We start from the raw sequence: 14,335 nt of genomic DNA, 5'->3' as shown, positions 1-14,335 counted from the left end.
AAACATGCCTTTGTGCACGGCCAGCACATCTTGGCACAGTGTTACACCATCCGGGTTATCTGGATACTTCCCACTGACATCAACCTATCAGAACTCCGGAGATGGGAACTTGCCCTTCAATATATTCTCTCTTCCCGTTACCCACCAGGCCTCAACCTCCGCTAATTTCAAGTTGCTGCCGCCTGCACATCACTTGTCATTCAACATCTTTGCCCCTGTACTTCCATCTCGACTGACATCTCCGCCAAACCTCTTTGCCTTTACGTATGTCTACCTGTGTCTGTATATTTGCAGATGGATATGTGTGTGTGTGAGAGTGTATACCTGTCCTTTTCTCCCCCTAAGGTAAGTCTTTCCGCTCCCGGGATTGGAATGACTCCTTACCCTCTCCCTTAAAACCCACATCCTTTTGTCTTTCCCTCTCCTTCTTTCCTGATGAAGCAAACCAATTTCATGATTATAGGATTGCACCTCGTATGTTGCAGGAGTTATGCACACATGAAGAGCCTTGCACGTGATAGACCAGCATGGAGAGCTGATCACAACAACAAGATGACTCTGTTATGAGAAAGGAATGGAGGCAGCCAGGGGCTTACAACATATGTGTTATGCTGTGCCATTGCCATGAATTTTCAACTATTTCCATTTTACCATTTGTGTCACGTGTTTCAGATTTAGTTAATGGGAACTGATTACTGCTGGACGTATTAATAACAGAAATACAAGACAGAAAATGAAAGCTAACATGAAATAAGAATGGTAGGTACAGAAAAAATATTAAAAGCCAATGGTGTAACAGCAAAAATATCAACAAAGGGTGTAAACATGGAATTAATGTAAACAGAAACAAAAATAAGCTGATGCATGAAGGGAACAAGAAAGTCAATCTACATACAGGTACTTGTACTAACCTACTGTACTTACACAAAAGATGCACCATGATGTAGGCATGCACCTCCATTCTGACAGGCATGTTCATGACATTCTGTGGTTCCACACTGACCAACACTTCTACCAGTGGCAGTCCTTGTCTTCTGAAGTGGAACTGAAATTCTGCCTGTCCTCAATTCCACATCAAAAAGACAACCTGAGAAGCCACTGTGCAATGGTAGATCATGAGGTAGCAATGAAAAATTTGCTGATTCATGGCCACCTGCAAAAGTGAAGAAAAAAAAATTAGCTTCTACAACTGAAACGTATTAGTCCACAAATCTTTTTTTCCTCACAATGAAGCACTACCAATGTATAATGGAGAATGTGTATTTAGCTGAGTCATGTGACCAGGAGATGTTCCGGTAACATTCTTCAGGTTATCAACACGAAGCCAAGCATGTTTTCCTGATCTACCCAGACTCACAAAATGTGGTCTTCTTGCTCGCTGAGTGACAGGACGTGGTGTGAAGATTCTCCGTGGTCCTGAAATTTATTAATAAACAGCTGGATCAGTAAAATAAACAGAACTAGCATAAGACTGTTGAAAGATGTGACTATTCTTAATGTAAATTTTGAAGCTTCTTAACATTTTTACAGTTAAGTAATTACAAAAGAACATAAAATATGTATGATTACAATGCTATATACAAAAATAACAAGATACAATATTAACACAGTGATATAGTTGGCTGAACAGCTTCATCCAGCTTGTTAACTCATATTAAAAAATCTGAACTATGAAGAAGTGCGACAAACTGCAAACTTGATGAGTGAGTTCATTCATTCTTTTATTCATTGTGTTTGATGGAGCTCATCAAATAAAAGAACCTACAGGGATAGGGAAAGAATAAAGATGCTGTTTAACAAAAGGAAATAACTCAAAGAAAGTTTAAAATGTGTAAGGAAAGTTGAGATGTACCTATCACAATGAAAGGGATAGTGGCATAAATAGACAATGAAAAATTAGGAAATTTATGAAGTTTTTGAGCTTACTAAGAAAATCATGGGAGATCTAACAGGAAAATATAATACACATGAATCAAACTGACAAGACATCAGTATATTGCTGTAAAAAGAAAATGAATGACAAGCATAAAAACATGGATATAGGAACCAGACAAAGCAGGAAAAACAGAAAAGAGCAGAAGAACAATTATTGTTTAATGTCTGTTTCACAAAAATGTTATTATAAATGAAGCACAAGCTTGGCCTGCAGGAGGATGGGGAAGAAGATTAGCCATGCCATTTCAAAGGAACTATCCTCACATTTTCCTTTATAGATTTAGGAGAATAAAGGAAAATCTAAGTACAGATGGTTGGATGAGGTTTTGAATGGCCATCTCCATCTTCCCAAATACAAGTCTAGTGTAACCACTGTGGCATCTCACTTGGTAGGAAAATCAAGTCTAAGAGAGACAGAGACAGAAAGCATAGCATACACAATCCTTCCAAAAAATTCCAAGACTGACATTATTACTTCCAAACAAGTGACATCATCACAGTAACTACAGTGTCAGCTTGAACTAACAATTATAAAAAAAAAAGATATGTGTTGGACCAATCAATTGTGAGCAGGAAATGTTAATTAGTGGATGTTTGGCCATAATGTGCCAATGCTTTTGCATCAAATCACAATGGAGTAGCATCCCTAAATCAAGCATTCAAGACTCTCCCCAGAAAGTTTTGAAGAAGAGAAAAGTCTGTGCAAAGTTTGCACAGCATGTCTTAACAAAATCAAATCAACAATGTGTGGAAAACTGTCATGATTTGATTGAAATTCGAAATGCAGAATTTCTATTCTGGAAAATATCAGTACAGGTGACTAGCCCTGGTGTTATAAATACAAACCCACACAATGGGGCAAGTTTCATCTGATGACTAGCAAACTGACATAAGCTACTGCCACAATGCTCTTCATTCTTCATAACCTGGATGTTGAACATGACTAAGTGATGAACTCCTGCCAGTCTCCACAATAAACTGGAGACTCGAGTGAAGAGTATTCATTAGCAATGCCCAGACCACTAAAAATCTTAGAAGATAATATCTACTTTACTTTCTTAATTGGTTCTCCATCATCCCAACAGTGTAAAGGTTGTGAGAGATCTTGATGACAGGCTGGTCCCTCTCATATGGAATCTAAATGACCTGCGCTTTCTTTGTAACCTTCCCCAGTCTATCCATCTTTCCAACTTGAGGAAGGAACTTTTCCTCAACTGAATTTTCCTTTAAATACAATGTAGAATTTAGAATGTTCCACATAACTGACAGCCCCCCTTCATAATGCAATTTATGGAATACAATGCAGCAGTGAATTACAATAATAAACTGTAAAGAGTTAGCGAGAGAACAACTGAAAAAACTGTTGGAAACACATGTTGATCAACTACATGGGGAAGACCACTGTAAAGTTACAATAGTAAGACATCTTTGTCTTTGAGGACTCTTTGGATTACATTGAGAGTTGAGGTTATGGCACTGAGAGGAATAGGGTGATTGTTAGAAGTTATAAAAGTAGCTAAAGTACTAAATATATCAGAAAAGAAAATGCAAACGTGTGTGTTAATAATTTGTGATCAGAAATAATGGCAGTGACATACAAAGTTCTGATTTAACTGTGTTTTCCAAAAGTTTATATATTTCTGATTATCCAAGTGTAATGAGTGACATGGCACATGATGATTCAGTACTTGCTCCCCTGAATGATACTTTACAAGTGTAGTGAAACACTCTCAGAGACTCCATTCAGCATATTTTGCTCTGAGAATTGTTTCAAAAAATTGCATACAGAAGATGCTAGAGTGGCAAACTTTGGGTACTTCCAGTCCCCTGTAACTTGTGGATAATGTTCTGGAGGTCACATTCTGTTTCCAAGACAATGATAGATATGAGGGGATAACTCAAAGAGGGTGGTGGAGGGTATGGCCATACTTTTCAAACAGTTTTTATTATGTCTGCAAATTATTAGCAGTGTGGTGCTCCATAACAGAAATTACAATTTTGGAGCATTAAACTCCATATACAATGAAGAGCCAAACAACTGGTACACCTGCCTGATATCATGTAGGACCCCCGTGAGCATGCAGATATGCTGCAACATGATGTGGCATGGACTTGACTAATGTCTGAGGTACTGATGGAGGGAACTAACACCATGAATCCTGCAGGGCTGTCCATAAATCTGTAAGAGTACGAGAGGGTGGAGATCTCTTCTGAACAGCACATTGCAAGGCATCCCAGATATGCTCAATAGCATTCATGTCTGGGGAGTGTCGTGGCCAGCAGAAGGGTTTAAACTCAGAAGAGTGTTCCTGGAGCCAATATGTAGCAATTCTAGATGTGTGGGGTGTCACATTGTCCATCATAATGCACAATGGACATGAATGGATGCAGGTGATCCGACAGGATGCTTACGTACGTGTCACCTGTCAGGGACATATCTAGCAATTCTGGATGTGTTGGGTGTCACATTGTCCATCAGAATGCACAATGGACATGAAAGGATGCATGTGATCTGACAGGATGCTTACGTACGTGTCACCTGTCAGGGACATATCTAGCAATTCTGGATGTGTTGGGTGTCACATTGTCCATCAGAATGCACAATGGACATGAATGGATGCAGGTGATCTGACAGGATGCTTACGTATGTGTCACCTGTCAGGGACATATCTAGACACACCAGGGGTCCCATATCTGCCAACTACACATGCGCTACACCATTACAGAGTCTCCACCAGCTTGAACAGTCCTCTGCTGTCATGCAGGGTCCATGGATTCATGAAGTTGTCTTCATACCTGTACATGTCCATTCGCATAATACAATTTAAAATGAGACTCATCCAACCAGGTAAAATGTTTCCAGTCACCAACAGTCCAATGCTGGCATTGACGTACATGAGTGGGCTCTCAACTTCAAAAGCCCATGTCGATGTTTCATTGAATGGTTCACACACTGACACTTGATGGCCCAGCATTGAAATCTACAGCAATTTCGGGAAGGGTCGCACTTCCGTCATGAATGAATCTCTTTAGTTGTGATCGGTCCTATTCTTGCAGGATCTCTTTCCAACTGCAGCGATGTCAGAGATCTGATGTTTTACCGGATTCCTGATAGTCACAGTACACTCATGAAATGGTCATATGGAAAATCCCCACTTCATCACTACCTTGGAGATACTGTATCCCATCACTTGTGAGCAGACTATAACACCACATTCAAACTCACTTAAATCTTGACAACCTCCCATTGTAGCACCAGTAACTGATCTAACAACTGTGCCAGATACTTGTCATCTTATATAGGTGTTGCCAACCAAACTGTGGTATTCTGCCTGTTTACAGATCTCTGTATTTGAATACGCATGCCTATACCAGTTTCTGTGGTGCTTCAGTGTATTATGTAATATCCTCAATTTTATTTTAATAATTCTCTTCATATCCTATAAACTACATAGCATTTATTGATTGTAGAAATTATATTTCTATACAGTTTGTACACATGACACTGTACAAATCAAAATTAAATAATAATGTAACATAAATTTTGAATTTTATCTCATATTAAAGACAGTAATTTATCAAATGCAACATGGAGCTTCTGTTTCTCATTAGTTCATATATTTCATTTTGAACAATATAATTCCTAAAAAGTTCATTTTAGTCATATTTTTAATTTCAGTTGAGAGCACTATGATAAGGAGTGCCTACTGAATTTACATTATCAACAAATAAATGAAGGGAATAACAGTGAAAAAAGGTAAAATATGAAATCCAAACTTTAATGAAATAGCACTTGATGCACATAAAATAAAATCTATGTATTTCTGCCAGTTTTGAAATACATGCAGGTGATTACCTGATCCAAGATTCCAAGTAAGAACAACATAACCTTTTATGAAGCTCACAGAAAGGTGATCAGATTGAGCATCATGAGAACCATCTTGCCCAACAAAAATCATTAGTGCTATCTGTTCCATGCTTGATGGTTTGAAACGGAATCTTAGTTCCATATTGTGGTGAATAGTTCCTGGTAAAGGGTATGCAGTGTATGATGAAAATCCAGAAACTGATGGAGAGAAAGAAGGCTGACCAATGTCTAAGTCTAGAAAAGTAAGAAATCAACATGGAACATTACAAAAAATACCCTTCTACAATTTGATGGTTAACAAGCTATTTTTGTTTTTGGAAATTACAGAATAACATACCATGCTCACAGAAAATTCCATGTTTTCCCAGAGGGCAAAGACAAAGGAAGCCACTACCAGGGAAAATGACACATGTTGCACCAAACTGACAAGGATTTACTTCACAGACTGATTTCTCACAAGCTTTCCCAACATACCTGAAAAACATAACAATGCATGTGAATAAAGGTGGAAGTGAAATTTGAAAATGAAATATTTTCTCAAGCAGAAAAAAGTCACATAATAACTATGTCCTATAATCATAATAAGAATAATGCATCTGATTTCTTTGAAATCTTACAAAAGCTAATCAGTCTTCTCTCTTTATAAATCTTAGGAGATGACATTTTGGATTTGTTTTGTAACATAAGAATTTTAACATTTTAGAACATTTATTAGTTTATCATTTACATAAAATAAAGCAAAGGCAACCCACACACTAAGCAGACTGATGTGAGCCACAGAAATACTCATAACGGAATACAGTGTTAACTAGCTTTTGAGACCTGGATCTTCTTCTGGCAGAAAGTACACACACACACACACACACACACACACACACACACACACACACACACAAGCATGCTACTGTGATGTGGCAATGAGTCTGTGGTAGTGTATGTTTCGGTGTCTGCTTGGTTCTGTGTGTAAACATGTGTACTTTCTGGTAGAAGAAGAGCCAGGGCTCAAAAGCTAGTTAATACTGTGCTCTGTTTTGGGTGTCTATGCACCACACATCCATCTGCTACATATAAGTGGTTGTGTTTCCTTTATTTTACATACTGTTCTGTTCAAAAGTTTGCCATTTCTTGTGCATTACTGCAAGAGTTTCAAAAATAAACTATGTGCCTTACCCTGAAGGACATAAACAGTTCCACTCATCATTATGTTCTACACATGTTCCACCATCATAACAAGGATTTGACAAACATGCAAGTGATGCACATTCAGAAATTCCTGAAGCACTCAATGAGTCATGTAAAATATGTCGTGGCATATTATCAACCTAAAAACACAAATACAAGTAAAAAATTAATATCTTTTGTATCATAATTAAATGATACTACATGATAATGATTTTTGGGAGATCAAACATTGTTGTCTAACTACTATCAGTCCATTCAGATTAACTTTGCGCATTGTAGCTACTGAATAAATTGTGTAGCTCCCTAGCTGCCGCTGCTGATCCCAAACCTAAATAAGAGACTAGAGAAGTCATAAAAAAGCTGCAAAGGAACTTGGAAGTCTCAATACCTTTTGTAACTATGAGGCACTTTAGTTCAGTCTCATTACTATCTGCAACTTTTAGCAAGATGGAAAAGTTGTCAGTCAATGGATTCTATGAGATCGAATCATGTGACAATACCAAAGCTCCCCAAATGTCTGATTTTAAATATGACATTACACAGTAACTTAAAAAATATAACATTTCTCAAAATGGGGGGCAAGGTTACTCGCGTCCATGACATACCCTAAGTCACACGTGCCTCCTGGGTGGTGCTAAATGAGTAACAACAACAGGATGAGACCAAACTGCCTGAAAAAGCCTCCTGATCATAAAATGCAGAGCAAACAACCAAAAAGTCCTTAGTTCATAGAACTGGACCATCTATTCGCATACGCCAACTTAACATCGAAGGAATAAGCAGGTCGAAATGTGACTGTCTATCCAAACTATCGAAAAACCATGCAGTCGATGTCATTGCACTCCAAGAAACACAAACAGCAGATGATCAACAGATAAGGAGCAGAGGGAAAATACCAGGATATAAACTAATATGTTCTTGCAGTTTACATCAAGCATAATATGAAAAATTATCAGATAGTTTCAGTGAGCAGCAAAAAAGATATTTTCATAATTTCAGCAAAAATTGATAGTGTAACAATAGTCAATGTCTACAAGCCTCCTGGAGTAAACTGGCCTACTCCTCCTCTACCATCTTAGCAGCATCCATCTTTATTCCCGGGTGACTTCAACAGCCATCATAATCTATGGGGATATTGTGAAAACTACAGTAACGGTGAAGCTCTTTGTGAATGGATGGAAACCGAAAACTTGGAAGTAATTTTTGATGCCAAGGATCCACCTACCTTTCATTCAGGACATTTGAACAGAGGATATACACCTGATCTGTGCTTCACAACTCAGCTTCACAGCACCCATACCCAGATACATTGCTTAATACTTAAAGATTTCCCCCACAATCAGCACAGACCTATTATTTTAGAGACTGGAATATGTGTAACCCTTGTGCAGTCCAAAACCAAGATGGAATTTCAAGAAAGCTAACTGAACTGAATTCAGAAAACAAACAGATAACAATATCAGATGGATCAAGCCAATACACAGTAACTACAGTCAGTTTATAGGTATAATTAAAGGAGCAGCCAGATGATTTATCCCTACAGGCTATCGTAAAGAATATACACCTGGCTGGAATGAGGACAGTTAAAAATTGCTTGAAGAATATGAAGAAAATCCAACTGTTAGCAAAGCTACAGATCTTCTGCAGTCACTTGATGAGAACAGGAAGAAGATCTGGCATGAAGCCGTAGAATCATTTGACCACACACATTCAAGTCCTAAAGCTTGATCTGTTATCCAAAAACTGGATGCAACAAACTCAGCATTAGTGAAACCTAAAACTGCCATCAAGCTGAATGATTTTGCCAATCATCTAATCTCAAATTCCAAGAGCCCAAAGGATAAGCAGACAAGAAGGGAAATCAAAACCCAGCTCAACACCAAGAAAAGACCACCCCCAAATTACTCTAAATTTTCCAATCCATTCAATGAAGAGGAAGTAAGAGATGCCATCAGAAACACGAAAGTTGGGAAGGCAGCTGGATTTGATGGGATGTACCCTGAATTTCTCACACACTGTGGACCAACAACTATCAAATGGCTTTCTAACTTCTTCTCAGACATTCCCTCCACTGGAAATCTCCCACCATTATTCAAGAAAACCAAGCTAATAGCAATCCTTAAACTGAACAAAGACCCAATAAAAGTAGAAAGTTACCGCCCACTAGCCCTGTTAAGTGTTACTTACAAACTACTTCAACGACTCATCTACAACAGGATCTATGAAACAATTAATAAACAAATACCCATAGAACAAGCTGGATTCAGGCCTGGTAGAAGCTGTAATGACCAAGTTATTGCATTAACAACCCATATTGAAAATGGATATGAGAAGAAGTGCGTAAGCATAGCTGCTTTCTTGGATCTATTCACTGCCTATGACATCGTATGGCAAGAAGGCCTTCTCTTAAAATTTGTGAGCATCATTCAGTGTTGGAAACTCACAAAACTACTTAGCGGCATGTTAAGCAACATACTTGCCCAGATGTACTCTGATAATGACAGAAGCAAAGTCTTCCAATTAAGTGACAAACTACCTCAAGGATCTGTATTGACCCATCTCCTTTTCAACTTATACATTTATGACTTGCCAGCCACAACCGCAAGGAAATTCATATATGCTGATGACATCTGTTTGGTGACCCAGAGCTCCATTTACACCACTGCTGAAAGCACATTAACTGCCGACATGGAAATCCTGGACACATACTTCAGGAAATGGAGCCTCCGCCTAAACCTTCAGAAAACTGTTACTTCAGCATTCCACCTATGGAATGCTGAAGTTAAACTACGAGGACAAACCTTACAGTACTGCAGCACTCCAAAGTACCTAACTTTCTGACAACATCTCTCTGACGTGGCCACAAAAGTGAAGACCTGTAATAATATCATTCAGAAGCTTGCTGGTACCTACTGGGGTTGCTGTGCTCAAACCCTAAGATCAACTGCTTTGGCACTATCATACTCTGTCACTGAATACTGTTGCCCAACTTGGATGTACAGTGCTCACTGCAGCAAGATAGATGTGTAACTCAACCAGACAATGCGACTTATCACAGGCTGCATACGTAGCACTCAAACTGCATGGCTACCAGTTTTAAGTCACATCCAACCTACAGCTCTAAGAAGATCACATGCTCTCCTGAAGATCTGGAGAAACATTCAGAAGAACCCAAAGCTACCCATACACAGCGATATATTAATAGCACAACATCAGCATCTGAAGTCAAGAAAACCACCTTGGCGAACTGCGCAACATCTTGAAGCCTCCGACTTTAACATCAACGAAGTATGGAGAAGTCAACGAGAAGAATCATCAGTGTTCTACAGTCATGTGGTTGAAAAGCCTTCCATGCGAGTTCCAGGTTTCACACTCCCCAGATGCCAGTGGAGAACCATCAACAGTGTCCAAACAGGACAAGGGAACTGTGGATATCTAAAGCACAAATAGGGCTGGACAACATCTCCAGATTGTGACTGTGTAGCTGCCCTGCAAACAATAAATCACATTGTTGGTAAATGCCAAAAACAAGCCTCCGGGGGATCAGTAAATGACGTCCATCATGCATCACCTGAAGGGCTCAACTGGATCAACAGATTGGACTTAGAAATCTACGAACTTGTCTAATGTGTACAAAATTTAGTATAATACTTCGGACATTTGATTCTGTACCTGTATTTTGCTTGTCATTTCTTACACTGTATACTCTTAAAATTATGTATTTGATCCCAGCTCTGTATCATCATGTGATAAATAAAATTTTTCAAAATTGGGAAAGGAAAACAACTAGTGGATGAAATTGATAGTCAAATTATGTCAATATAAGAAATCCTGTACCGAGACGAAATAAATTTTGAACTCAGAATTTATACGAGCTATAGAGGAATGCTAGGAACATCCACTTCCAATGAAATCCCCAATGGCACAGTATTTGCAGTCGTGAGAAATATTACAAATTCATTGCTAAACATCATATATATGACAGAAAAATTTCACTTCTCTCTATCAAGTAAGGGAACAGGTCACATGGGTCAATTAATGTGCACAACCCCTCAAAACATCTATAACTGAAAGGATGCTAAAAAACTTGATGACCTCGAGAAACACTGGCAGAAGTTAAAAATACAATTACAGCACACTGTGTCAAACTGTTGCTGGAGATTTCAGTGCACAAACTTGCATACAAAAAATTTAAGTGAACAGAGGGATTATATTCTTTGCATACAAGAACAAACAAAAGAAGTGAAAGGTTAACTGACTTAGGTCAAACCCTTAATCTGACGGCAATGTCAACACACTTACTGCCTCCCCAGAAAGAAGGAAATATGAATATCTCCAACAAATGAAATCACAACAAGAGCAGATCCAGCTAGCAGCCACTGCAGAAGTTCTTGGTAGTGGGTGACGGTGCATGAATCCAGTAACTTTTCTGACTATATTGCTAGTTGTGCATGTCTTTGTTGTCTATGGAAATGATGCTAAGTACTTCTGTCATGTACTTCACAATGGCGTACAAACTGTATGTGTATATGTAGAAACATCAGACAAAATTTCAAACTGAACAACTGACAATTACCACAGAAAAACAAAATGAAAGTATCGAAAAAGAAATTACCTGTTTGGATAAGTAGATATGTATAATAAACATCTGAGCATAACAAATCCAAAATGAAAACCCCTAGAACAATAAGATTTAGCCCTAAAGACCTTAAACGTGTATCATATAATTCTTTTCTAATTTACTTTCCTAAATATCACTTGATTCTCATAACTTACAAAAAACCAATATGACATGAGTCTCAAAACCTTGGCACTCTGCAATGAAAAATAAAGCACAGATGCTGAAATGACAACTATGACAGAATTTGTAGAAGAAAGAGTTGAAACATAGCTATTGTGGAAATCTCACAATTCGAAATCAAATGGCAAGAATTCCTCAAGATTCAAAAAAACATGCATCTAAAATCACCAATACATAAAAATGTAAATATAAACACTGTGGACTAATGGAAATTGTCCAATACTTTTCAAGAAATAACGCCAGAACTTTCTATCAGAAATTTAAAGAAAAACTTCAAAATTATCAGTCTCATAGTTCATGCTGGAGGAGTTCAAAATAATAAAAAAAAAGCTTCAAGCTGTTCCATCCTACTTTCAATATGTATAAAGTCCAAATTTTCACCTCGTAGTTGAGAAATTCATCCCAAATATGATCTAACAATATGTGACTGACATAACATCAAAAGTTAAATTTTTGCAGGATTTAAGATCAAGCCAGGGGTAAGAAGGGAAATGGCTTATCCCCAGTAATGTTTAACTGAGTTTTAGATAAACTGATTAGAAAATGGCAAAATAAAACTAAGGACATAAGTATTGGTTGATGTCTCTAAAAGTACCTTGATTGCCTGATAATTGATGATTACATTGCAATCCTCTCCAATAACAGATCAGAAACAATCCTGTCTCAAGGGAAACTTCAAGTAATTGAGACACAAACAGTCATAATTATGTCTTTCAGTCCAGTCCATAAACTGAAGAATTTGTTTGTTTTCTAATGATTTCCAGCAACCCTCTGTTATTAAATGACTCTCACTTTCAATGTCCATGTTTGTCTCATTGCCATAAATGAAAACTTGTAATACACAATGTAAGATTTCATTTACAAACACATAGGCAACTTATTTCTTAAAACACAGTTGAGTTTATTAAAAGCATTCAAAGCCCTTTTTAATGTAAGCCTTTCATCTATTTCTTTCACTGCAAATCCAGTTACTGTCTACAAATGCTCTATATACAAAAAGAAACCTCATCTACTGTTTGTAAAACATCATCGTTAATTTTTAATATTTTCATTTTTAATATGTTCTTTTCATTGTGTTGCTTATATATTATACACATCTTAGTTTAATTGATTTTTAGACCTACTATCAAAGTGCTGTATGAAGTTCTTCCTTGTTTTTTATAAAAGGTCATCAGCACTGAAAGCAAATAGTACAAAGTCAAAATCAAAACAGCAATGGTGCATAATTGTTCCGAAAACACATATTCCTCTCTTGTTAACATCATACAGGACTGCTAAAAATAAATTTGGTGGTATGGAAAGTCCTTGTCTGACTGCTCTCTCTAATAGAAAGTGTTGCATTGACATTTGTTCACTGGTGTGCAAAACTTAAGGATGAAAGTAACTTTTGCATGATGTATCACTACCAATAAACATAGATGGATGAAACTTGAGCAATACACAGAAATCACTGCTACGTTTAGCACAGAAGATAACTGAAAGAAATACGCAATGAGATGAACAGAAATGACACTTTTATTCAAAGACAATAATTACACACAAATCACAATTCAGTATGGCCCATTGGTCATTACAAAAGTAGGGCCATGGTTCTTAATAGAGTTTGTGATCACCAAGGATGGCAATGCATGCTCTGTGGTCGACATACCCTCATATAGTGAGAGGTAGGAACATGTAATGCACCCAGAACATAGTCGAACATGATAGTTTCAGTGGTCCAGGTGTTATGGTGTAGGTATGCATAATGTTGCATGGGTGTACCGACCTCTATGTCTTTGAACATGGTACAATCACCATGACATGTTACTATGTCATTGTACTTCTTCCTCAAGAGCATCTTTTCAGGGGTGTGTAGGCCTGGACTTCATTTTTATAGATGACTATGTGCAAACACATCAAACAGTGCAAGTGGAGGAGCTCTAAGAATGAGAGGATATTTTGTGAATGGAAAGACCTGCCCTTTCTCCCAACTAAACTCTCGTTGGTGCATTGGGCATTCGTACTGCAGCACATCCACATGCACCAACAATGATACAGCAGTCATCAACCATGCTGGTGGAGGAATGCAGTGCCCTACCACAAGAACATCAACCTTCTGGTCAGCATGGTGGCATATTTCAGAGCATGCATTACCATTCGTGGTGATTACACATCCTATGAAGAGACATGGCTGTCCTTTCGAAACGTCCAGGGGACAATCATAATGACAGTGACTTCAACGTAATTACTGTCTTTGAATAAAAGTGTCACTTCTGCTCATCTTGTTACATATTTTTTCAGTTACCTTCTTACTATACTGCAGCAACTATGTCTATGGATGGTCCAAATTAGATCTTGCTTGGCAGTGACACACAAAGTGAAAGTTAGTTCCACCATTATGTTTTGAACACAGTGTATTCTTCAGTATATTAGCATAAGGTGAAGCAATATCTTGTTATTCATGTGCTGTTTACACAGATTTTCATGATCAAGTCTTCTTAATGGTGATACATAAAAAGACTTAAAATTAATCAAACGAAAACACAGTTTTGAGTGTCAATTAAAATAGT

At 37.7% G+C, this 14,335-nt stretch overlaps 1 protein-coding gene across 1 annotated transcript in view; it reads right to left on the bottom strand.

The window, feature by feature from the left end:
- Window positions 1–14,335, bottom strand: part of LOC126260367 (protein eyes shut-like) — a 276,950-nt gene that overhangs the window by 115,042 nt on the left and 147,573 nt on the right. The window contains exons 11-15 of the mRNA XM_049957695.1: window positions 6,974–7,125; window positions 6,141–6,277; window positions 5,792–6,037; window positions 1,240–1,416; window positions 925–1,153 (exon numbers count right to left, since the gene is read on the bottom strand). Coding sequence (XP_049813652.1) covers window positions 925–1,153; window positions 1,240–1,416; window positions 5,792–6,037; window positions 6,141–6,277; window positions 6,974–7,125 — 941 coding nt within the window. The remainder of the gene's footprint in view (window positions 1–924; window positions 1,154–1,239; window positions 1,417–5,791; window positions 6,038–6,140; window positions 6,278–6,973; window positions 7,126–14,335) is intronic.

This window comes from Schistocerca nitens, chromosome 5 (genome assembly GCF_023898315.1).
Source record: "Schistocerca nitens isolate TAMUIC-IGC-003100 chromosome 5, iqSchNite1.1, whole genome shotgun sequence".
Classification (NCBI taxonomy): domain Eukaryota; kingdom Metazoa; phylum Arthropoda; class Insecta; order Orthoptera; family Acrididae; genus Schistocerca; species Schistocerca nitens.
Note: the sequence above shows the minus strand (reverse complement) of the source record. Positions and strands in the feature narration are given on the sequence as shown.